The 26378-nt window shown below is 41.3% G+C and overlaps 1 protein-coding gene across 8 annotated transcripts in view; it reads right to left on the bottom strand.

Annotated features, from left to right (window-relative positions):
- Gabpb1 (GA binding protein transcription factor subunit beta 1) overlaps nucleotides 1-26378 on the bottom strand; it is a 41994-nt gene that overhangs the window by 14138 nt on the left and 1478 nt on the right. For 3 of the 8 annotated variants that reach the window (XM_069995433.1, XM_069995426.1, XM_069995428.1), the window contains exons 2-7: nucleotides 11855-11987; nucleotides 7567-7674; nucleotides 6306-6473; nucleotides 4334-4528; nucleotides 2842-2953; nucleotides 2369-2482 (exon numbers count right to left, since the gene is read on the bottom strand). In XM_069995433.1, the coding sequence (XP_069851534.1) occupies nucleotides 2369-2482; nucleotides 2842-2953; nucleotides 4334-4528; nucleotides 6306-6473; nucleotides 7567-7674; nucleotides 11855-11893 (736 nt within the window). In that variant the 5' untranslated portion in view covers nucleotides 11894-11987. Of the gene's footprint in view, nucleotides 1-2368; nucleotides 2483-2841; nucleotides 2954-4333; nucleotides 4529-6305; nucleotides 6474-7566; nucleotides 7675-11854; nucleotides 12302-13076; nucleotides 14244-22560; nucleotides 22881-26378 lie in introns of those variants that run through there. The other 5 variants (XM_069995432.1, XM_069995431.1, XM_069995430.1 and 2 more) reach the window with 4 other exon arrangements.

Raw genomic sequence — 26378 nt, 5'->3', positions numbered from 1 at the left:
TTACAGAGAAGACAGAGTGGCCCTTCAGAAATGCTAACGATCACCCCCAACAGTGAGGTGAGATGTTGAAACACGTAAGAATAGAGACCCTAAAAACTTGCAGATTTAAAATTGATACCAATATATTCTGTTTTCCCTCTGGATAAAAAGCAACTGTAATATCCTAAATATTTACTGGTCTAACTCAAAAGTTAGGTTACAATATATCTACGATCTTTTGTCATGATTTTTTAACTGAATACCACAAAACTGAAATAAGGCTGGGAAGAGAAGTATCTGTTTTACAAGTTTTTAAATTGTATGTAGATATAAACAAAAAACAGAAACTATGTTTATTGAATAAAAAGGAACATTTCAAAAGTATGCCTGCAATCATTAAATTGAAATTAAAATCAAGCAGCAGCAAAAACAAAAACCCACACACGGCCCAATAACTTAACCGTTAAAGTAACTTACATTTTATTACCTTGTTTTAGGAAGGGACCAAAAAAACAATACATAGAAGTACCTGATTCAGTTAAATGAAATGGCTTGAACTAAAGTAAGAAGTGTATTTCTTTTTTTTTTTTTTTTGCCAGACCTGGGGCTTGAACTCAGGACCTGGGCACTGTCCCCGAGCTTCTTTTGTTCAAAGCTAGCACTCTACCATTTAGCCACAGGAACACTTTTGGCTTTTTCTGTGTATGTGGTACTGAGGAATCAAATCCAGGGCTTCATGCATGCTAGGCAAGCACTCTACCACTAAACCACATTCCAGACCAGAAGTGTATTTTTTTTTTCCTTTTTTTTTTGGTTGGTCGTGGGGGCTGAACTCTGGGCCTGGATGCTGTCCCTTAGCTCTTAGCTCAAGGCTAGCGCTCTACCACTTGAGCCACAGCGCCACTTCAGGCTTTTTCTGCATATGTGGTGCTAAAGAATTGAACCCAGGGCTTCATGCATGCAAGGCAAGCACTCTACCACTGAGCCACCTTCCCAGCCAGAAGTATATTTCTTGAAAGGCTCCCTTCTCTTTCACTCCACATATGGGTATCACTGAGGTAGCCCAGGCTCTCTTAGAATTCGCTATGTACCCCTTGTTTCCCACTGAACTTTCCATCCTCCTGCCTTAGCCTCCTGAGTGCTGGGATTACAGGTATGCAACATGGCACCTAATTTGAGTTTTTGAAATGTTTTAATTAAAAACAATTTACTAATATAATAATTAAAGCAAATACTATTTTAGAGACTAGACATCTTTTCTTTAATTCCAGCTACTAAGGAGGTGGAGATCAAGAGGATTAAACTTCAAGGTCAGCCTAGGCAAAAAGTTAGCAAAACCCTATCTTAACCAATAAGCTAGGCATGGGTCTCATGCCTGTGATCCCTACTACCAGAGAGGTGTAAATGAAAGGATCGTGGTCTAGGTCACACACATGGACAGAAATGTAAGGCTCTATCTGAAAATACCAAAGCGAAAAAACTGATTGTAAAAATCCCAGCATCAGCTGGGCGCTGGTGGCTGACGCCTGTAATCCTAGCTACTCAGGAGGCTGAGATCTGAGGATCGCAGTTCAAAGCCAGCCCGGGCAGGAAAGATCATGAGATTCCTATCTCCAATAAACCACCAGAAAACCGGAAGTGGCGCTGTAGCTCCAATGGTAGAGTGCTCGCCTTGTGCTAAAGAGCTGAGGGACAGCGCCCAGGCCCAGAGTTCAAGCCCCACGATGGACAAAAAAAAAAAAAAAAAAATCCCAGCACCACCAAAAATATAAAAGAAGAAAATTATTTTGGATAGGTATAATGTAAATCTTGTTATCACTCTAATTGAATATCCAAACATCAATTTATAAAAAAGTTCACATATATTTATTTACTTTATTTTTTTTTAAAAAGGGGAGGGAGGAGGGCCAGATTTGATCAACAGACATTTTCTGTTCTGTTTTTAAATTTTAAATACTTGCCAACACTTAATATTCTTGTTTGTATGTTGAGAATTTGTTTTGTGAAATAGGGTCTCACTATGTAGCCAAGGCTAGCCTCGAACTCTTGATCCTCTTGCCTCAGCCTCCCGAGTGCTGGAGGCATCTATGCCCACAGCCAGCTGAAATGTGCAACTTTTATTTTTTATTTTATTTTATTGCTTTTTGGGTCCGGTCGTGGGGCCTGAACTCTGGGTCTGGGCGCTGTCCCTCAGCTCTTCAGCTCAAGGCTGGTGCTCTACCACTTGAGCCACAGCGCCACTTCCAGCTTTTTTCTTTTTGCTTATGTGGTGCTGAGGAATCGAACCCAGGGCCTCATGCATGTAAGGCAAGCGCTCTACCACTGAGCCACCTTCCCAGCCCTGAAATGTGCAACTTTTAATAAACACATCTGGACTTGTTTTACTAACCTGGAGTTTCTGAAGAATTGGACAAGGGAGCAGATGCTTCTGCTAAGGCAGCTAATGTAGCTAATACTGATGTGGAAGAGTTTCCGAACTGAACAGCAGACACTCCCGTTTCATCTAGGAGAAAAGACAAAGTAGAGGAGTTTTCAAGGAGCTTGGCCCAAGGGCTCTTTCTCAGGTTCTAGTTTACCTCATTCAAGTCTTAAGGGAAGCTGGAATGGCTGTGTTAGTTTTTGAAAGGTAACACAGTAGTACACTTTGCAATATGGCCTTTCTTTAGATTGTTTTATCTCAGAGAAATGCCTCTGGCCAATACCAAAGAACACTAGAGTGGCTGCTATCATCTTACCCTCATTCTCCAATAGTCCTTTCTTTTGAAAGGCTGAATACTTGCTGAGGCATGAAATGCCAACATCTGTATCCTCTATACATCTCAATACCTGTGGTCTTGGATGAATTTTCTGAGGATACCAGACCTGTTAGGTTCACGACCCCTCCGGGGCCGATGATGAACTGTGGTGTTGCAGCATGGATGGTCACCGTGTCAGGACTCTCTGGGTTTGTGTTGATTTGGTTCTGCATTGCAATCTAAGGAAGAGATACCAGAGTGTTAGCAGAACCCGGGGCACAGGTTCTCTACTGCAGCAGAAATACACACCCAGAGTGTATCCTCTAAGAACCACATATCATTGTCTATGGAATACTGAGAGTGTAATGGTTGCACACGGGTATGAATTTAGAAGGGGCCTGTGGCTCAAGTGGGAGAGCACTAGCCTTGAGCACAAAGAAGGTCAGGGACAGCACCCACATCTAACCAAAAAAAAAAAAAAAAAAAGGATGAATTCATTCCTTAAGGTTCCCCTACTCTACCCCCATTGAGAGGTTTTTATAGAACCCACTATCATTGGATACTTCACTGCTCAGTAGCAATAGTAATAGTTTAAATTAAATTACTTTCTCTACTATCTCAGGCAATATATGATAATACTACATACATAAAGCATTAGCCTTTCCAATTAGTTCCTAGTCTTCAACCCGCTAGGTATAAAAGAATGAGAAAAAGTCAAACTCATTTTCCTAATATAACACATCTCCTCCATGAATTTCAATGAAGGTAAAGGATATTAGAGGAGAGAGTTCAGTCTCTTTTGGGAAAGAGGACAAGGAGATAGGTGAGAAGAACAGTAAACAAAAGAAGATAATTGATATCTATGTTATCTAGTTGAAGAAAAGAGAAGTATTGCTGCTTACTTAAAAAAAGCAAAAGTAGGAAGTGGCGCTGTAGCTCAAGTGGTAGAGCACTTGCCTTGAGCTGAAGAGCTGAGGGACAGCGCCCAGGCCCAGAGTTCAAGCCCCACGACCGACAAAAAAATAAAATAAAATAAAAAATAACATAAATAAAATGAAAGATTAAAAAAAGCAAAAGTAGGGCTGGGATGTAGTTCAGTGGCAAAGTACTTGTCTAGCAAGTACAATGTCCTGGGTTCAATCCCCAGTACCAAAAGAAGAGGGAAAAAAAAATTCTACAAATCTTTCTTTTTTCTTTTTAAGGATGGTAGAAAATAAAAGAAAGAAATTAGATGATAAAGACTATATCCCAGAGGCTGGGAATGTGATTCAGTAGTAGTATGTTTTCCTAGCATGGACAAAGCCCTGGGTGGATTCCTCAGTACCACATAAACAGAAAAGCCCGGAAGTGGCACTATGGCTCAAATGGTACAGTGCTTTGAGCAAACGAAGTTCAGGGACAGTGCCCAGGTCCTAAGTTCAAGCCTCAGGACTGGAAAAACAAACAAACAAACAAACAAAACAAAACAATCGTGAACCCTAATGAGCACAAGAAGTGAAAAGAAACAAAGTCTGTGCAAAAGAATCGAGTCCTAACTGCAGAGCCACTGGCTTTAAATCATGAAAGACAAGAGATCCATCCACCTTTTGTTTGTTTTCTGAAACTGAAAGCCAACTTACCTGTAAAATCTCTGCTAAATCTTCATTTCCATTGTCTATTGAAATATCAAATGCAGTTTTACAAAATTTACTTTGTGTGTGTACGTCAGCACCATATTTGATTAGAAGCTCCACCACTTCTTGATGATTGTGCTCTGTGGCCCAGTGCAGTGCAGTCATCTTCAACATGTCTTTTGCATTCACATCAGCACCATGCTGCAAAGGATTTCAAAGGGATGGATAAATACAACAAGAATGCCCGGTTGGAAAATTTTTGCTTTAAAACAAGAACAGACAGTATAATTGGCTCCACATAACTAAAGAACATGAAATAACCCATTAATTTTATGTGGTTCCATGTTGAACACTATTTATAAATAATTACGTATTGATAAGTATATTGGGTTAAATAGTAAAGTTAAGGTTTTTATTTTGGGTATGTCAGCCAGGAAGAGAATCTAGAATAAAACATGGTTTGTATTTTTTGGCTTGCATTAGATGTGTTTACCATCTAAGAGAATAAGCAATAAATAATAATATAAATAATAAAATGATGTTGATCACTGTTTCAGGTGCTCCGCATCATCCTCTGGCATCTGGATGACTAAAGCTAGGTTACTTGTAATTTATGTCATTTGATAATCTGCAAACCCTCCAAGCCTAATGCTGCCTTCCATGAGCATCTTCACTGAAGACAAAGCTGCAGCCCCTCACCCAAAGGACTGTCTTTCCATTGTTTGACCAGACTTAAAGATACACACATAAAGGCCAGGTGCCCATGGCTCATGCCTGTAACCCTAGCTACTCAGGAGGCTGAGATTTGAGGATTTTTGGTTCAAAGCCAGCCCAGGCAGGAATGTCCATGAGACTCTTTTTTTTTTTGGTTGGTCATGGGGCTTGAACTCTGGGCTTGGGTACTGTCCCTTCAGCTCAAGGTGAGCGCTCTACCGCTTGAGCCACAGCTCCACTTCCGGTTTTCTAGTGGTTTATTGGAGATAAGAGTCTCACTGACGTTCCTGCCTGGGCTGGCTTTGAACTGTGATCCTCAGATCTCAGCCTCCTGAGTAGCTAGGATGAAAGGCATGAGCCACGGCGCCCGGCCTATGAGACTTTTATCTCCAATTAACAACCAGAAAGCCCGAAGTGGCACTGTGAGTGGTGGAGTGCTAGTCTTGGGCTGAAGAGCTCAGGGACAGCACCCAAGCCCAAGTTCAAGACCTACAACCAACCAAAAAAAAAAAAGAATACACATAAATGAAGGTTCTTCCCCTCCTGATTGAAGTGTTAAAGATAAATTTTTTTTCTTTCTGGTCCTGGAACTTGAATTTAGGGCCTGAGTGCTGTCCCTGAGTTTCTTTAGCTCAAAGTTAGTGCTCTACCACTTGAACCACAGCTCCACTTCTAGCTCTTTTGGCAATTTATTGGAGATAAGAGTATTATAGACTTCCCTGCCTCAGTTGCCTTCTAACCACAATCCTCAGGTCTCTGCCTCCTGAGTAGCTAGGATTATAGACATGAGCCACCAGTGCCTGGCTTGAAGGTAATTTTTTTATTTCATGGACTTACACACACACAGACACACACACACACACAAACACACACACACACACACACACACGTAATATTTACAAAACACAAAGCAAGCATTCAGTAAAACTAGATCACCTCTTATAAAGTCTCTGTGGGGCTTAGTTTCAAACGCAGAGTAAAGGTAGGCAGAGTGGCTTATACCTATAATCCTAGCTACTGGGAAGGCTGAGATCTCAGGATCACTGTTTGAAGCCAGCCCTGGCAGCAAAGTCTGTGAGACTCTCATCTCCAATTAATCAGTAAAAAAGCCAGAAGTGGAGTTGTAGCTAAAGTGGTAGATCACTAGCCTTGAGCAAAAGAAGCTCAGGAACAGCACTCAGGTGTAATGAGTTCAAGCTTTATGACTGGCTCCTCCCCTACCCCTACAAAAAAAAAAAATAGTACAGAAAAAGAGAATACATACCTTAAGCAAGACCTCTACTATGCTGGCGTGGCCCTCTGAAGCTGCCATATGTAACGGTGTTCGGTCCACTTTGGTTCTGGCATCTCTACTTACACCAGCTCGGAGTAGTACCTCGGTGGTGGAGTAATGCCCATACTGTGCTGCCAGGTGAAGAGGAGATGTTCCCAGCTGTCCCAGAGAGAGAAATAAAATCCACACTTCGTGGTTACCCTTAATATACTTCTACTACTGTATGCTGTTTCCATTATTGTCTATGGAAAAGCAATATATATATATATATATATATATATATATATATATATATATATATATATATATATATATATATATATATATATATACAACTCCAAAGAAATTAATTAATCCCTTGATTTAGCCTGTTTACATCTTCACAAGAAGCCTTTGAGAATTCCCATACATTTATTCATGAGGAAGAGATATTTCCTTTAATTCAAACATTTGTTACTTTATCTCAATATTTCAAACGTTAGTTTATTTCAGTATTTCCTTTAACTCATATGTTAGTTAGCTAGTTAATACAGGGTCATGCTGGATAGCCAAGGCAGGCCTAGAACTCGAGATGTTTCTGCCTCACCTTCTCAAGTGCTAGGATTATAGATATGTACAACCTCGTTATTTTTTTGTAGAGCAATGTTTATTAATGGTAATTAGCTGAAATGCAAATTTCTTTGCTTTTTAAAAGGAATTAAATAATTCCCATCTCTTATTTTCTGAATTATACATTCTATCTGTGCTATTTAAGACTGTTAAATTGAATCCAGAGTGGCTATATATTGACTATCCCATACGAATGTACTTTAAAATCTCAAACTCCAGCTTTGTTTTTTGTTTTTTTTTCTTTTTGCCAGTCCTTAAACTCAAGGCCTGAGCACTGTCCCTGAGCTTCTTTTTGCTCTGCCACTTGAGCACTACTTCTGGCCTTTTCTGAATATTTTATTGGAGGTAAGAGTCTCACAGGAAACCCTGCTCAGTCTGGCTTCAAGTCTCAATCCTCAGCCTCCTGGGTAGCCCGGATTACAGATGTCAGTCACTGGTGCCTGGCTTCACAGTCCAATTTTTGTGGATAGAGTACTTGGCTAAAGATGTCTAATATCAAAGAAAATACTGACCATTCATTTCATAATTATAAAACTTGAGAAGTATTTTTTTTGTTTTTATCACTTATAAATATACTAAATTTGCATCTGAAAAAAACATAAGAAAAAAACAAAAACATTTCAAAATTAAAGTCATTCTTTACCCAGTCTGTAGTAAAAGGAGCGCCATTTGCCATCAAAATACGAACTTCATCATCTTGACCTGCACGTGCCGCTTCTAAAAGCTTCTTTCCCAAATCTACCAGGGACATCTAAACAAAACAAGAGAAAGTGGACGTTAAAACCTCCAATTACATCTTGTGACATGATTTTTATTAGTAAATCCATTTTCAATTATTCCTTCCAGAGGCAAAAACTACAGATCACACAAAACCAACTGCTATTTGGATTGTCTTTTTTTTTTTTTTTTTTTGGTCTGGTCGTGGGGCCTGAACTCTGGGTCTGGGCACTGTCCCTCAGCTCTTCAGCTCAAGGCTAGCACTCTACCACTTGAGCCACAGGGCCACTTCCGGCTTTTTTCTTCTTGCTTATGTAGTGCTGAGGAATCGAACCCAGGGCCTCATGCATGCAAGGCAAGTGCTCTACCACTGAGCCACCTTCCCAGCCCCTGGATTGTCTTTCTTTATAAGCATTTAACCTAGAATAAAATTGGTTTATTAAAGTCTTCAAATACATCCAATAAAGACCACAGAGGCAAGTTAGCCGAGAAAAGCAGGTCTAGAAATAAAACTGACAACTAAATGGTTCTAAATGAAAGAGGTATAGTCATAAAATTTTTTATAGAAGTAAATGAGGTCCAGGCCTGGCACTGATAGCTAGCTCGTGCCTGTAATCCTAGCTACTCAGGAGGCTGAAATCTGAGGATTGCAGTTCAAAGCCAGCCCAAGCATGAACATCAGTGAGATTCTTTTTTTTTTTTTTTCCATCAGTGAGATTCTTTTTTTTTTTTTTTTTTGCCGGTCATGGGGCCTGAACTCTGGGCCTGGGCGCTGTCCCTCAGCTCTTCAGCTCAAGGCTAGTGCTCTACCACTGGAGCCACAGAACCACTTCCGGCTTTTTCTGTTTATGTGGTGCTGAGGAATCGAACCCAGGGCCTCATGCTTGCAAGGCATGCACTCTACCGCTGAGCTACCTTCCCAGCCCCTATCAGTGAGATTCTTATCTCCAAATAACCACTAGAAAACCAGAAGTGATGATGTGGCTCAAGTGGTAGAGCACTACTCTTAAGTTGAAGAGCTCAGGGACAGTGCCCAAGCCCAGAGTTCAAGCCCCACAACCAAAAAAAAAAAAAAAAAGAAGAAGAAGTAGTAAATGAGGTTCAAAACACTGTCTTCTTAGCCGGGCGCTGGTGGCTCACGCCTGTAATCCTAGCTACTCAGGAGGCTGAGATCTGAGGATCTCGGTTCAAAGCCAGCCCGGGCAGGAGAGACCGTGAGACTCCGATCTCCAATAAACCACCAGAAAACCGGAAGTGGCGCTGTAGCTCAAGTGGTAGAGCGCTCACCTTGAGCTGAAGAGCTGAGGGACAGTGCCCAGGCCCCGAGTTCAAGCCCCACGGCCAACAAAAAAAAACAAAAACAAAAATACTGTCTTCTTTTATTGGCACAAATTAAATTAGAATAAGCCTATCTTAACTTTTTTTTGCAATAGTAAATGTATTGAGAATTTTAAAATACTAATTTTCTACACTTGGAGGACATGAAACATACACTTAAATTAACATTTTCCAGAAAGGGACACAATTCACATTCCATGAAAATACTCAATCTAAAGATGCTATTGAATAAAGCACAGATCTCACTAGTAAGCCAGAATGAATATCTTCTCTCTATATAGATATTTAAAGAGACTAACCTAAATAAAATAATTTTAAAATGACTAGAAGAAATATTAATGTCTTAATTATATAAAAGGGGACAAATTAAATAGCAAGAACCCAGTAAATTCACAGGGTGTTGGTGGTTCACACCTGTAATCCCGGCTACTCAGGAGGTTGAGATCTGAGGATCGTGATTCAAAACCAGCCCAGGCAGAAAAATCTATGAGACAGCATATATATACCTGACATATATCATTTTTATAATATAAAGCATCTATAGGTAAGTCGGGTGCCAGTGGTTCAAGCCTGTAATCAGGAGGCTGAGATCTGAGGATCACAGTTCAAAGCCAGCCTGGGCAGGAAAGTCCATGAGACTCTTATTTCCACTTGAGCACTGCGGCTCAAGTGGTAGAGTGCTAGTCCTGAGCTGAAGAGCTCAGGGACAGCACCCAAGCCCAGAGTTCAAGCCCCAAGACTGACCAAAAAAAAACAAAAAACAAAAAAAAAGTATCTATAGGTAGGAAAATGCTATATCACTTAATAGAACAAGCTGCAATAATTAAATTCGTTTTGAAGCTTTATAGCATAAACCACTTAGGTCATGTTACAATAGAACCAATAAAACCAAAATTTTCATATTTGGACATGCAATGGAGCTGGGAATGTATTTCAATGGAAGAATACTTGTCTAGAATATGCAAGCAAGGCCCTGCTTTCGATCCCCAGCATTGCAAAAAACAAAAACATCAAAATATCAGCTGGGTACTATGGTTCACACCTGTAATACCAGCACTAAGAAGGCTGAGCAAGGGGATTATGAGTTCAAGGCAGCCTGGGTTACATAGCAAGTTCCTGTCTCAAAATTTTAACTTAAGTTAAAATATATATAAAACAAATGTTAGTTTATGTAATGTTACTACACTGCTTTCCTAATTTAAAATGTTTCTTGGGCCGGGAATACGGCTTAGTGGTAAGTGTTTGCCTAGCATGCATGAAGCTAGTACCACCATGCATGAAGTACCACCACAGAAACAGAAAAAGCTGGAAGAGGTGTTGTAGCTCAAGTGGTAGAGTTCTAGCCTTGAATAAAAGAAGCTCAGGGATAGTTCCCAGGCCCTGAGTTCAAGCCTCAGGGAAAAAAAAGGGACTGGGAATGTGACTTAGTGGTAGAGTGCTTGCCTAGCATGCATGAAGCCCTGGGTTTGATTCCTCAATACCATATAAACGAAAAAGCCACAAAGTGGTGCTATGGCTCAAGTGGTAGAGTGCTAGACTTGAGCAAAAGAAGCTTGGGGACAGTGCCCAGGCCCTGAGTTAAAGCCACAGGACTGGCAAAAAATAAAATAAATAAATAAAATGTCTCTTTCTCAAAGGGACAAATTATGTCCCTTGTCCACTGCAATAACACAATGAAGGATTTGAACAAATCAACTCCTCTAATTCTAGGATGCAAAATATATCACATTTGAGAATGCATACATGTCAGTTATTGTGATTTTAAAACTCCATGAGCAACATAGTTGTATTATACTATAGGTTAATATAGCAACGTTCTCAAATGGTAGCAGCACTGCCCCCTAGAGGACATTTGTGGAGGCATTTTGGGGGATTAAAGGTAGGGGGTCTCTCGATGGTCAAGTGTGGGAAATTTTAGAGGTCTAGCAACAGAACAATTTGGTGTGGAAAAGAACTGTCACATGTTCTGTATAATTTTTAATATCCATTGATGATATCTAAGACTAGATAGAATCCAATTAAGATGCAAGCAAAACGTATTTTTTCAGTTAATTTTTTTCTAGATATTCGTGAATGCCATAAATCTATGCTTTGTTGGGAATTTAGTACTAAGAGTATTTTAGTGTTACCAATGTCAATGTCACTTCAGTATCTGCATCACTAACATAAGATCTTATCAATCAGTTGTAGGCTGTTCTGCATCACTAACATAAGATCTTATCAATCAGTTGTAGGCTGGTATCAGATGGGGAAACTTGGTTCAGGACTCACTCAGGTACCAAGTTTGTGGATGTTCAGATGCCTTACATTGAGTGCTAGAATTATTTGCATATAATCTATGCACATCCTTTCAAACTTTGAGCCATCTCTAGACTACCAAAAAACCTAATATAATGTATATGAATATAATGTGTATAAATAATTGTTTTAGGAAATGACAGAAGTCATTACAAGTTAAAAAAAACCTATCATCATTTTTCATGCACTTTGAATGTGACTGGCTAGGATGTAGAACCTACAGACACAGGGGCCTAACCACACATACACATTGGTCTATATACAAATGCAAGCATATGTTTACCTCACTAAATCACCTGGTACCGTCTGCTTTAGTATTTATGGATTTAATACACATTTTTATAAGTTACATTCATGTTTGTAAATGATATGGACAGAAATCTTAACTGACTTTCCATTTCAAGTAGCAAAAGGGTCATATACAATTTTTTTTTTTTTTTAGTAAGATTGAAAATCAATAGACTAACATGATCAGGCAAAATCAAAATCAAACAAGTTCTGGTTTTGTGTCAAGATTAATTAGCAAAGCTGAAAATAATGAAAGATGCCAAATTACAACAATTATTTCTGATTCTCACTTGAGAGGAACTTGTGAGTCTCAAGGAAACCGGGTACATTCAGACAGTAACACTAATCAAGGGGGGCCGAGCTGCAAGTCAAGTCTCCACGCCACTCAGCTTCATTCTATGTTAAATCCTCAGAGGTACAGCGCTAGATTTAAATAAAATCATCCAAATGGTTAGCGATAAGAACATTTCACTCTTAAGCATAGCAAATAACTTCTCCCCCACGAAACAAAGAAACATGAGGTAATTCAATAAATTGTAGTGGGTGTTGACAATGGTGAAAATACTATGTACTGATTTTAGTTTAATATTTGTCTTCTCCAGATGAAAACAGAAGCCAGTTCTGTTGATCCCTTTACTATTGATAAAAAGCTCCAAGTAAAACATCATTTAACAAGAGCCAAAAAGCAACTACAAAGTATCTGCTGCTGCTCATATATCCTTGCCCACAGGGCCATCTGGTGGCAAGAGATCACTATCAGTAATTACACTTAAAGTCTATTCTGTTTAGAATTTTCTGAAATTTATAGCTCCTAGAGTAGTTGTGAGAATTATAGTACTGACTGAACATTAAAGCCAAACGTGGTTTGAAACCACCACAGGAAAACACTAGAAGATACAGGTAAAGGCAATTATTTTGGCAATAGGACTCCAATTACCCAGGAGATAAAACAAATGGGATTAGATCAAATTAAAAAGTTTCCGCCCACTGAACAAAACTATTATTAAATCGGGGGCTGGTAGCTCACACCTGTAATCCTTGCTACTCAGGAAGCTGAGATCTGAGGACTGAAGTTCAAAGCCAGCCCAGGCAGGAAAGTCCATGAGACTCTTTATCGCCAATTAACCACCAGAAAACTGGAAGTGACGCTGTGGCTCAAGTGGTAGAGTGCTCACCTTGAGCTGAAGAGCTGAGGGACAGCACCCAGGCCTAGAGTTCAAGCCCCATGACAAAAAAAAAAAAATGCTACCAGAATTAAACAGCCCCCAGAATGGAATAAAATCTTCACCAACTACTTTATTGATAAAGAACTACATAGAAGGCTAAGATCTGAGGATCACTGCTCATCCAGCCCTGGCAGGAAAGTTAGTGAGACTCTTATCTCCAATAAACTACCAAAAAAGCCAGAAAGGGAGCTGTAGATCAAGTGGTAGATCTTTGAGCAAAATAGCTCAGGGACAGGCACCAAGCCCTCAATTTATATCCCAGGACTGGCACACACAAAAAAATTACCTTCTGCCGGGCGCTGGTGGCTCACGCCTGTAATCCTAGCTACTCAGGAGGCTGAGATCTGAGGATCGCGGTTCAAAGCCAGCCCGGGCAGGAAAGACCGTGAGACTCCTATCTCCAATAAACCACCGGAAAACCGGAAGTGGCGCTGTAGCTCAAGTGGTAGAGCGCTCGCCTTGAGCTGGAGAGCTGAGGGACAGTGCCCAGGCCCAGAGTTCAAGCCCCACGACCGACAAAAAAAAAAAAAAATTACCTTCTAAAAATTATAGGTGAGCTGAGGACTGGTGGCTCACACTTGTAATCCTAGCTACTCAGGAGGCTGAGATCTGAGGATCCGAGGTTCAAAGCCAGCCTGGGCAGGTTAAGTCCGTGAAACTCTTACCTCCAATTAACCACCAGAAAACCGGAAGTGGTGCTGTGGTTCAAGTGGTAGAGTGCTCACCTTGAGCTGAAGAGCTCAGGGACAGCGCCCAGGCCCAGAGTTCAGGCATACGACCAACAACAACAACAATATATATAGTAGCCTTTGCCCTTGTAAGATTTTTCATGTTCATCTAAAGATTAAGGAACTGATCGACTGGGACTGAACTAAATTTTCATTTTCAAAGTTCAAGCCCCACGACTGACCAAAAAACAAAAACATGCATTTCCCCCTTTTCTCTCAAGGGTCTCAAACTCACCCTCCTCTATCTTTCCCACTAATTGCCTCGATCTCATAGATCATGATTTTTATATGAAATGAGCATACTACACACATACTATCTGCACGGAGCTTTGTAGCCCACTTAATTCATCTAATAGAAAAATACTATTTTATATCTGTACAGGGCTCAACTATGAGAAAAATATCACAGTTCATTTTCAATTCTAAAAGAATGCTTTATATTTATTTTGTTGGTCAGGGGGCTTGAACTCAGTGCCTGGGCACTGTCCCATGCTTTTTTTGCTCAAGACTAGCACTCTACCACTTGAGCCACAGCACTACTTCCTGCTTTTTCTGTATATGGTGGTACTGAGGAATCAAACCTAGGGCTTCATGCATACTAGGCAAGCACTCTACCAATAAGCCACCTTCCCAGCCCAGAACACTTTTATCTTTTATTCTGCGGAAGTGGAAGACCTCACCTTGCAGTATGAATCCTTCTATCAATTGTCCCAAACTCCAGCACGAACTCCTAATCTAGACAACCACATTTTGAACAATTCTCTTCCCATCTCCCCACCCTCCCCCCCACCCCAGGTACACACCTATCCCAAACCCAATCCTCCCCTCAGGCTATTTTCCCTCCTAAGAGAGGCTATGTTCCCTTGTGCCCACCCTAGACTCAGGCCAGGCCCACTTTAAAATGATCTGTTCTTTAATATAGCTTAAGGAGTAATCCTTTCCTTTAAGTTTTTCCCAGCACTTGATTGGATGATAGGTATGTTTCTCCTGGAGGCATTAAGTATTGTGGGTGACACGGAGTTTATGTTCTGGGAGGAGAATGATGCATCAAAAAAGCAAACAAGTAGTAGCTAAATGGGCTGGGAAGGTGGCTCAGTGGTAGAGCGCTTGCCTTGCATGCCTGAGGCCCTGGGTTCGATTCCTCAGCACCACATAAGCAAAAAAGAAAAAAGCCGGAAGTGGTACTGTGGCTCAAGTGGTAGAGCGCTAGCCTTGAGCTGAAGAGCTGAGGGACAGCGCCCAGGCCCAGAGTTCAGACCCCATGACCGGACCGGAAAAAAAAAAAAAAAAGTAGTAGCTAAATGTAGGGCAGGGTCTTGGAATAAGGATGGGGAATCACTATTACAGATCAAATGACCAGTAATCTCTTAAGAGATTACTGAGGAGGGCTGGGAAGGTGGCTCAGTGGTAGAGCGCTTGCCTTGCATGCATGAGGCCCTGGGTTCGATTCCTCAGCACCACATAAGCAAAAAGAAAAAAGCTGGAAGTGGCACTGTGGCTCAAGTGGTAGAGCGCTAGCCTTGAACTGAAGAGCTGAGGGACAGTGCCCAGGCCCAGAGTTTAGGCCCCACGACTGGACTCAAAATAAAACAAATAAATAAATAAAAGAGATTGAGGAGACCCAAGGGAAGATGCCATGTTCTGGTTCCCCTGCATTGCAAGCTCTGGGTGGAGCTGGGGAAACCTTCCTCTATTTTATCTTGATGATGATTATCAGGAGGTGGGCCTTTGGGAAGTTGAATAGATCATGAGAGCTCCATCTTCATGACTGGAAGTAGTGTCCTTGAAAAAGAGTGACAGAGTCCCTTCTACCATGGAAGGCCACGGGGAGCAAGCTCTATCTATAATGCAGGAACAGGTCCTCAAGACCACAAGATCCACCCGTTTCCTGGTCTTGGATCTCTCAGCCACCAGAACCATGAGAAATAAATTTCTGTTTCTGGTAAGCCACCTAGTTGATGGCACTTATGGTATGCCAAGAGAGCTGATCACCAAGTCCTAAAACGCATGAATTTCTGTCACTTGCAGTAACCTAGACACAACTAGAGGGCATTAAGTCAAAAAGTCAGGCACAGTGAGACAAGTATCATACACAAAGAAGCAAAAAGTTGGTCTCAAAGAACGGACAGTAGTACTTACAGAGCCTGGGAAAGTGTGGAGGAGGGAGGGAGGGAGGGAGGATGGCCTGTGGGTGCTGGAGTACAGGAAGATAGGAGGATGATTGATTCCTCAGTAGGGTAAAAGTTGCTGATGACAACTGATTGTACATTTCAAGGTAAGAGAATGGAGATGAATTCTGGATGTTTCCAACACAAATGAGGTCTGATGTAACTCTTATACCAATTATCCTAATCTGATTGTTAGACGTTTTATGTAAGTATTGAAATGCCAAAATATACCCCGTAAATGTGTAATTATTATGTGTCAATTTTTAACACATTATTAATGAGGTTGAAAGGAATGTATAGATTATAGCAAAAGCAGTCCATAATTGAGTGGTTTTTTTGTTTGTTTTTTGGTCGGTCATGGGGCCTGAACTCTGGGCCTGGGCCCTGTCCTCAGTGCTTCAGCTCAAGACTAGCACTCTACCATTTGAGCCACAGCACCACTTCTGGCTTTTTCTGCTAATGTGGTGCTAAGGAATCAAACCTAGGGCCTCATGCATGCAAGGCAAGCACTCTACCATTGAGCCACCTTCCCAGCCCAGTTGAGTGTTTTTGTTGTTGTTTTGTTTTTGTCGGTGTTGGAGCTTGCACTCTGTGCTTGGGCGCTATCCTTCAGCTCAAGGCAAGCACTCTACCGCTTGAGCCACAGAGCCACTTCTGGTTTCCTGGTGGTTTATTGGAGATAAGAGTCTTAAGGAGGGGCTGGAAAGGTGGATCTGTGGTAGAGTGCTTGCCTTGCATGCATGAGGCCCTGGGTTTTGATTCTCCAGCACCACATATGCAAAAAAAAAAAAAAAAAAAAAAAAAAAGGCCGGAGGTGGTGCTGTGGCTCAAGTGGTAGAGCACTAGCCTTGAGCTGAAGAGCTGAGGGACAGCACCCAGGCCCAGTGTTCAGGCCCCATGAATGACCAAAAAAAAAGGAGAAGAAAACTTGCCTAACATGTACAAAGTCTTGAGCTCAATTCCTAGCACAGTAAAAATAAGATAGACATTTGCACTTTGTGCCTGTAAATTCTGTGACAAACAATTATACATCTGTGTGTGAAAAAAAATCAAAAACTACGTTTATAGCTGCCATTCGGGCAAAGTTCTCATGATTGATGTAGTCAGTGAAAAAGAACATGGGCACCATCAGCTCCCCCACTACGTACCTCATCTCCCCTACATTTCCTTTACTCCTGCCGCTTGTGCCCTCTCCCACAGAAGCATTGCAGTTCTTCTAACAGGACACAATTCCTGCCAGTGTTTCCTCTGCCTAGAAATCCTCTGACTTAGATAACAGCATGGCACATTCCCTCACTGCAGGACACCCTGAGGCCTATAATAGCAGCCATCCCCTACTACCCAGGAGCCCTAAAGTAAACAAGGACTTGATCTTGTTTTATTCAGTACCATAAAACAGGGCACAGGGCGATCATTTCTGAACAGGCTTTGACAAGCAAAAGAAAAACAAAGAACACAAAATGTTGGGCATGGTGTATATGAAGAAAACAACTTAATGATGTTACAGAGTAAGGAATAAAGTTGAAGAAGCTGAATGTAACAGGAAAGGGTTTGAAATTCATAAAGTAGAATTTGCACTTTACCCTGCATTGGGAGTTATTCAAAGTTTTGAGCAAATGGTGATCCATTTAAACATTTATTCAGCCCAGGTTCAATTCACTTTATTTGGCACAGTGGAGAGTGCAAAGATCAACAGCACATGTTCTGACCTTGAATTTTCAGTTTAGTAACAATAAGTTCACTAAGTTTTGGGGAAAATTATTCGGGCAGCTGTACTCTAGAATAGACACAAGGAAAAAGGATCTAAGTGAGAAAAATTGTGGATTGATGCATATACAAAATAAAGGAGAGCCAGGTGCCAGTGGCTCACGCTTATAATCCTAGCTATTCAGAAGGGTGAGATCTGAGGGTTGCAGTTCAAAAATCAGCCTAGGCAGGAAAGTCTGTGAGACACTTATCGCTACTTATACTACTAAAAACAGCCAGAAGTAGAGCAGTAGCTCAAGTGGTAGAGCACTAGCCTACAGCAAAAGACGCTCAAGGACAGTACCCAAACCCTGCGCACCAAAAAAAGAAAAAAGAAAACCAATGTATCATAGACAACTTCAAAGTTCAAGTATAATGACAATGAATTTAATACAAAAACTGGGAGCAGACAGGAGGCTGAGTAAAAATAAATCTAATAGGGATGGAAATTCCTTGAGCCTTCCAATGTAAACATCCAGTAAACCACCTGAGTAACAACTCTGGAAAGGACACCCAGGGGACTGAGTCACCAGCATACAAAACATCCATCTGAGAGACACTGGAGAAAGGGGAGCCAAGGACCATGGATTGGCGGGGGAAATGACAGTAGTGACTGGATCACGGAACAATAACGAAAACACAAAAGCAGTTGTCAGAAAAGGAAGTCAATCTGATATCCCAACATGAAAGCCAAATAAGAAAGAATGTTAACAGCCTGGGTGAAAATCAATAGTAATATATCTCTCTAGGCTAAATAAAATCAAGATGAAGCCTGTATTATTGACAAGAAAAATGTCCTTGGAAATAACAGCTGGAACATACTATGCCAAAATTGCATTCAAGTGACTCTGTTCTTAAATTATGTGAAATTAAGAAGACAGCTGGGAAGAACAGGAATGGCTGTTCATTAAAGTTGACAGAAGCCTGTACATTGAAGGCAGGGAGGAAAAAACACTGAAAATAATGAAGGAAGTGACCAGTGAGGAAATGTTCATTTAATTTACGAAATAAGATGACAGAAACTGAGTCATCTTGGTGACAATTTTTAAAAAGATGTACAAGTTTATAGTACATTTTTTTTCCCGTAGGTAAAAGTCAATGGCTTCTACTGAGAATTAAAGAGGAAAAAAGTAAGGAATCAGAAAAGTATCAGACTAATAAAATGACTGCCAAGAAATAGCAAGAGCCACTTGGAAGCCTAAACTTATAGTGGCCCAGAAATCCTAGCTATTCAACTTCCTCTACACACACACTGTCATGTGGGAGGAAATCAATGGTGGAAAGTTTTGACAATGGGAACCCAGTAAAATATAAAAGAAGTGACTAATGTTGAACTGAAACTGAATAAGCTAAGTGTGTCTTAGTCTGTAGGTGCCTTACACACAACAGAAATGTATTTCTCACAATTCTCAAGGCTGAAAAGGTGTGTGTGTGGGGGGGGGGAAGCGGCGATTGTGGGGCTTGAACTCGGCCTGGGCGCTGTTCCTTAGCTCTTCAGCTCAAGGCAAGTGCTCTACCACTTGAGCCACAGCACCATTTCCAATTTGCTGGTGGTTTACTGGAGATAAGAATCTCACAGGCTTTCCTGTCCAGTCTAACTTTGAACCATGATACTCAGATCTCAGCCTCCTGAGTAGATTACAAGTGTGAGCCAGTGGCACCCGGCTGGAAAGTCTTAATCTAAAAAGGTACTGCAGATCACGTGTCTAGCAATGGTCAACTTTTAGACACCAGCCATGCAAACTGCTATAAGCTCACATCACACAAAGAGCATACTGGCTGGCTGGAGTCTCTTTTATAAAACCCTTATGACCCAATCAATCACTTCCTAAACAATCACCTTGGAGATTTAGACTTCAATGTATTAATATGGGGGGCAGGGGGACACAAATATTCAGACTATGGGACTAAGGAAGAGAATCTCTGGGTGTCCTGTGACGGACTGGACACAGGAATACAGGGAGAGTAATGGATCAGGCGGGCAAAGATACAAGACTTCATACAGTCCTCTAGGATAGAAAGGAAACTTTTTCAGTAAGTCATTTATACACCACATTATGTTTCCTCTATTTGGATCAGTTGTGCTATTCATAAGAAGGAATACCAGAGTCAGAGGGAACTGGACATCCAATACTTGATCGTGAGAACTGACCTAATTCTAAAGTCCAGTACTATAATTAATCTTATGGCCTAGAGTAAATACCCACCTCACTCTCCATCCCTACAGAATGGGAAAGAGTGCTAAGGAGGGGTCATGGCCCAGCCCACCACATCCTTAATAGAATCACTTTTGTAGTAAACCAGCACAGTATAAGTATTTATCCCTCAACAAGTTAAACTGTGTTAGGAAAACTCTCAGGCCTTTTTCTAGGGGGGGGAAAGATTCTAATTATGTAACAGAATCACAGACTCAGATGGGTTTAACATATTTCTTAACCAAAGGAGACAGGGTGGTTATTTTTCTATTATTTATTCACTCATTTATTTAGACATGGTATCTCTCCATGTTCATCTCACCCGCTCACTCAGACGTAAGTTCTCTATTAGCCCAAACTAGCCTGGTACCCTCCATTCCTCCTACCCTAGGCTCCCCGGTGCTGGGGTTACAGGATGTACCACTACTAGCAATTCCTTCTTTAAATTTTTATTTTTTCATGTACCTTGCACTCTAAGGTTATCAAATACTATGATAAAGATGTGTTTTAATATTAAAACAAAATGGAACTTGAAATCCAGTAGTAAATGTTCTACGAGTTCTGTGAGTCTTTTTGTTTCATGTGTGCATGTCTGTGGTTGGGTTGATTTTGAGACAGGATCTCACTTTGTAGCTCAGGCTGGTCTCAAACTTCATATCCTCCTGCATTAGCCTTGAGTGCTCAGATTACAGACATGTACCATCATGCCCAGCATATTTTACAGTTTTGTCCACCTCCAAAATTAAAAAAAAACCCTCTGAAACCCAAAATAACTCATCTAAGTAGTAAAACTAAGTAGATGAAGCTATTTTATAATTATCTCATTTAGCCTAAAGTGTTCCTAAATTATGCTAAATTATCCTATTTAGCCAAAAACTAAGTACACGAAGCCAGTTCAGAATTAACCCATTTAGTCCAAAGTGCCCAAACATTATATTACAGAAGTAGTAATGTGTTTGAAGCCAGAGACAGTGGCACAGGACTAATCCTAGCACTTGGGAGGATGAGGAAGAAGGATCTTAAGTTCCAAGTCCAGCCTAAGCTATATATATATATATATATATATATATATATATATCAGGAAGGAAGGAAGGAAAGAAGGAAGGGAGGGAGGGAGGGAAGGAATGTTAACTCTTTGGAAGGTTATATATTACCTTGCATAGATCAAAACATCTTAATTAGATAAAACATCTTAATTAAAACATCTTAATTCAAAACCAAAAGATCTTAAAAGTTTTCTGAATAGTGAATTGTGATTATATAATAATTACCAACATTTACTGAGCTATTAACTATGGGTCAAACACTGTTCTAATCATCTTCTATGTACTAGTTCAGTCACTCATCCCTACCACCAAAAGAGGGGTATTATAACAACCCCAATTTTACAAAACAAACAAACAAAAACCCTAAGGCATAGAGTGATTAAGTAAATTGCCTAAAATTATCTACCTACAAAATAACTAACTGGGGTGAATACTGTATTTAAAATGGAAGAAAACACAACAAAACAGCTAGTTGTGATATTTTTCCCTCTTGGTTAACATGCTCTATGATAGTAAGGAATCAAAGTTTAAAAAATACACACACTTGGGGGCTAGGAAGGTGGCTCAGTGGTAGAGCGCTTGCCTTTCATGCATGAGGCCCTGGGTTCGATTCCTCAGCACCACATAAGCAGGGGGGAAAAAAAGCCGGAAGTAGCGCTGTGGCTCAAGCGGTAGAATGCTAGCCTTGAGCTGAAGAGCTGAGGGACAGCGCCCAGGCCCAGAGTTCAAGCCCCACAACTGGACCCAAAATATATATATATATACACACTTGGGCTGGGAATGTGGCTTAGTGATACAGTGCTTGCCTAGCATGCATGAAGCCTTGAGTTCAATTCCTCAGTACCACATAAACAGAAAAAGCCAGAAGTGGCGCTGTGGCTCAAGTGGTACAGTGCTAGCCTTGAGTAAAAGCTCAGGGACAGTTGCCCTTAGTTCAATGCCCAGGACTGGCAAAAAAAAAAAAGAAAAAAAATTATTAGTAGTACTATGTACTTATAAAATCTGTGTGTGTGTGTGTGTGTGTGTGTGAAAAAAAATTATTAGTAGTACTATGTACTTATAAAATCTGTGTGTGTGTGTGTGTGTGTGTGTCTCGGTTGTGGAGCTTGAACTCTGGGCCTGGGCGCTGTCCCTCAGCTCTTCAGCTCAAGGCTCAAGGCGAGCACTCTACTGCTCTACCGTTTGAGCCACAGTGCTACTTCCGTTTTTCTGGTGGTTTATTGGAGGTAAGAGTCTCACGGACTTTCCTCCACGGCTGGCTTTGAACCACCATCCTCAGATCTCAGCCTCCTGAGTAGCTAGGATTACAGGCGTGAGCCACTGGTGCCGGCACTTATGAACTCTTATGAACAATGTTCAGCTACTATAAACCTAACGAGCAGAAAGAATAAAGATATTCCTGCTAGGCTCCAGTGGCTCATGCCTGTAACCCTACCTACTCAGGAGGCTGAATTCTGAGAATTAAGGTGTGGGACTCTTATCTCCAATTAACCACTCAAAACCTGGAAGTGGAAGTGAGGCTTAAAGTGGTAGAGTGCTACCCTTGAGCAAAAGAGCTCAGGGACAGTGGCCAGGCCATCAGTTTAAGCCCCACAACCAACAAAAAACAAAAATAAAGACATTTCTTACGTTACATATCTGCAATTCTGCATGAGCAAGTAACATTTTATTATCTTTTAACTGTAAGCGGTACATTATAATTCGTATTTATTGTAGAAGTTAGAAAAATTAGGTAAGCACAAAGATCATCTATAAAACTACACATAGAGATAACCACTTCACAATCCTGCATACATTCTCCTAGGCATCAAAATACCCCTTTCAGTCAAATGGAATCCTGTTTTAAAACCTACTTGTCCCACTTAGATATGCCAACACAACGTTTACCTATTTCCATTCTTCCAATGCCACCTTTCACGGACAGGTAGACAGTGCTCTTATGTGGGGGTGTCCCAACTCTCTCTGTATAACGTTTAGGTTGTGTACAGCACAGCCATCAGGGGGTCCCTAATCTATTACTTACTAATTCAAACTACCAAGATAGCTACCCATTTCCCAGTGGCTCAGTACAGTCTGAAAAATGAGACTACCACCCACTTCCTATGATGGCTGTGGGGGCTGTGTTAATACAGTGTTTTCTTCTTTCTGGTGCTGGGGGCTGAGCCTCCTGCATGCTGAGCAGCTGTCTACCACAGAACTACTCCACTGCCAAGAGACACACATAGCTATCAAAAAAGCTTCATTCTGCATGCTTTCCGCACATCCTATTACAACAAGATAAATTATTTGATATGGATGTCCATACATGTCATTGTCCAGGCTGCTGAGTCTGCCAGATGACAACATAGTTTAAAGCACTTCATCCACCCTCTCCGTATCACTTCTAAGGAGAAACCATGGCCTAAATTAAGCTCAACTGTTTCAATTGGCTTTTGCTCTTCTTCCATGTGAGGCCCTATACATCCTTTACACAACTAGCTGCTAGGCAGGGCGCTGGTGGTTCCCATCTGCAATCCTAGCTACTCAGGAAGCTGAGAGCTGAGGATCATGGTTTGAAGCCAGCTTGGGCAGAAAAAGTACATGAGACTCCTATCTCCAATTAACTACCAAAATGCACAAGTAGAGCTGTGGCTCAAGTAGCAGAGTGCCAGCCTTGAGCAAAAAAGCTCAGGGACAGCATTCAGGCCCCAAGTTCAAGCCCTTAGACCAGTGTACACACGTGTACATGTACACACACACACACACACACACACACACACACACACACACACACACACACACACAGTTGTTGGGAACTTGATGGCAGCTATTCCAAGCCCCTCCTCCACCACATCAACTCCACTCCAGAATTCCCAAGTTGGGACATTGAGCAGGGGGACAGGACAGCCAGCTACTTATGCTAAGGAAGGAAGAAAACTAGCCACCTAATTGGACTAATTAAGAGTTTACAATTTAGGTATATAGAACTAAAAGAGAGGAAATTTGAATACCTTCAACATATAAAATTACCAGTACACCTCACAGCGCCCAGGCCCTGAGTTCAAGCCCCAAAACCAGTTTTTAAAAAAAGTGAGTAAATAAGGAAAACTAGGCCTGGTATGAGAGCTCACACCTGTAATCCCAGTCACCAGAAGGCAGAGGCAGAAGCGTTGATATCTGAGTCCAGCCAGGGGTGAAGCATGAATCACTAATAAACTAAAAGCAAAGGGACTGACCATGTGGCTCTAGTGTACTTGGCTAAGCAAGAATGAGGTGCAAGCCAGGTGCTGAGGGATCACGCCTTAATTCTAGCTACTCAGGAGGCTGAGATCTGAGGATCGACATTCAAAGTCAGTCTACTGGGCAGGAAAGTCTGTGAGACTCGTATCTTTAATTAACCAACAGAAAACTGGAAGTGGCACTGTGGCTCAAGTGGTAGAGTGCTTGCCTTGAGCTGAAGAGCTCAGGGACAGCGCCCAGGCCCAGAGTTCAACCCCCATGACTGACCAAAAAAAAAAAAAAAATGGAGTGTAGTACCACCAAAGAAAGAAGAAAACTAAGTTGCTTAATGCCTTACATTTTTTTTTTTTGCTGGTCCTGGGGCCTGAACTCTGGGCCTGGGCACTGTCCCTCAGCTCTTCAGCTCAAGGTGAGCGCTCTACCATTTGAGCCACAGCGCCACTTCCAGCTTTTTCTGTTTATGTGGTGCTGAAGAATCGAACCCAGGGCCTCATGCATGCAAGGCAAGCACTCTACCACTGAGCCACCTTCCCAGCCCTGCCTTACACTTCTTTAAGATTGTTTTTAATGTTTGCAAAGAGAGAGCAAAGGAGATAGGGCACAACAGCGAATACAGGAAAATTAAGGGCCTTATGCCTCCTCAAAAATGAAAACACAGCTGGGCGCTGGTGGCTCACGCCTGTAATCCTAGCTACTCAGGAGGCTGAGATCTGAGGATCGCAGTTCAAAGCCAGCCCGGGCAGGAGAGACCGTGAGACTCCTATCTCCAATAAACCACCAGAAAACTGGAAGTGGCGCTGTAGCTCAAGAAGTAGTGTGCTCGCCTTGAGCTGAAGAGCTGAGGGACAGTGCCCAGGCCCAGAGTTCAAGCCCCACGGCCGACAAAAAAAAAAAAAAAAAAAAAAAAACACAAAATTCACAAAATAATTTGTTTTACCTGTTACTGGGGGGGGGGTGGCATTTTCCATTTATAGAGACATTTAGACACCATGGAGGAAAAATCAAACTACAATCAAGTAAAATTAACTAAGATCCAATCTATTTTAATATGAACAGCAAGTATGAAAAGCACACCCGGTATTTTAACAATTACATGAAGAATGGCCAGATGCTTCCTGTTGATGGAACAGTAGACAACTATAGTTGTACAAATTCAGACTAGAGTTCACAGAAACAATTAGAAATAAATTTAGCTTCCTCTCAAAATGACTAAAGCAAAATCTGATCTTAACATTAAACCTCACTGTCCCCCACCAGGGAATCGGATTCAGATTAAGAGACTGCCGCTGAAAGAGTTCTTAGGGTACACACAAACTCTTCTTTGTTTCACAAAAGGTTTCTCTGCAGGATTCCATTTAAATCTAGAGCTCAAACAAAGCTTTGAAAAGTGGCCTATCCTCTTCAAAGATTACATTTACACACAAATCTTGACAAGCACATTAGTGTGGAATTCATTTTTGTGTAAACCATGAGAGAGGTATTATTTCCAAAAAGTTTCCCAGGCTTTAGGATCAGATGTTATAAAATCTTCACCTTTACTGTTTCCGTCACCTAAAATTTCTATTTTTAAAGTTAGAACCGAGGTTAAAAAAGAGAGGAATAATTCCTCTTATTCCTATTGGTAGTGTACCTTGCATAATATCCTCATTTGACTTACACAAAGCAGGATGACACATTTCTATAATTTTTTAAATAAGTGTTAAGGAGAGTTTTCCGTGGTGATAAGATGAGACACCACTATAAGAACAGATCAAGGCAGAAGCAGATTTACGAATCTAGATACCATCAGTTAAACCAAGTATGTAAAAGGATCATGATAGGATCAGGAGTGCAAGGCCAGCCTGCTTGGGTTTTTTTGTTTTGTTTTGAGATCCTGACTTCAAAAAAAAAAAAAAGGTTGCACAATGCAAAGTAATGTTACTTTTGCCTGGCATGTTACTCGTGTAGCTATGTAACCAACTTTTAGTGCTTTTTTTTTTTGGGGGGGGGGAAAGTTTGCAAAGAGAAAAGTGAGGAAAAAAGTGATTAAAAAATCTTTAGTTTCCTTAAATTCAAAGCCTGAAAGTGGAAGTCTCTAAAAACCGTTTCGCTGAGACATTTCAACCAAGCTGTGGGTTTAAAGAGAAAAAAAAAAGAAAAAATCATCTCACCACTAACTAACCTCTGCCTGAGAAATTCGGGGGGCCCGGGGGGGGGGGTTGACAGCTACTAAAGATCGTTAGGTGCAGATTACAAACTTCCACTGGTGAAAAGTTAACTTGCCTGAACTGCAGACAGCAAAACCACGGTCGGGGGTGGGGGGGGGGGAGAGGGACACAGAGAACAGACAGAAAACATTTGCACGTTATCAAGTCCCCCCCCCCCCCCTCCATCAGCAGCAGCAGCAGCAGCACTGCGCGGCGCCCCGGGCCTTTTGAACAGATGTGTGCGCTCTTCACAGTCCAATCAGATTTAAAAGCCAGAAGCAGCAGCAGCAAGCATAAAAG

This window comes from Dipodomys merriami, unplaced genomic scaffold (genome assembly GCF_024711535.1).
Source record: "Dipodomys merriami isolate MVZ:Mamm:240054 unplaced genomic scaffold, mDipMer1.0.p SCAF_48, whole genome shotgun sequence".
In the NCBI taxonomy this organism is placed as follows: Eukaryota; Metazoa; Chordata; class Mammalia; order Rodentia; family Heteromyidae; genus Dipodomys; species Dipodomys merriami.
Note: the sequence above shows the minus strand (reverse complement) of the source record. Positions and strands in the feature narration are given on the sequence as shown.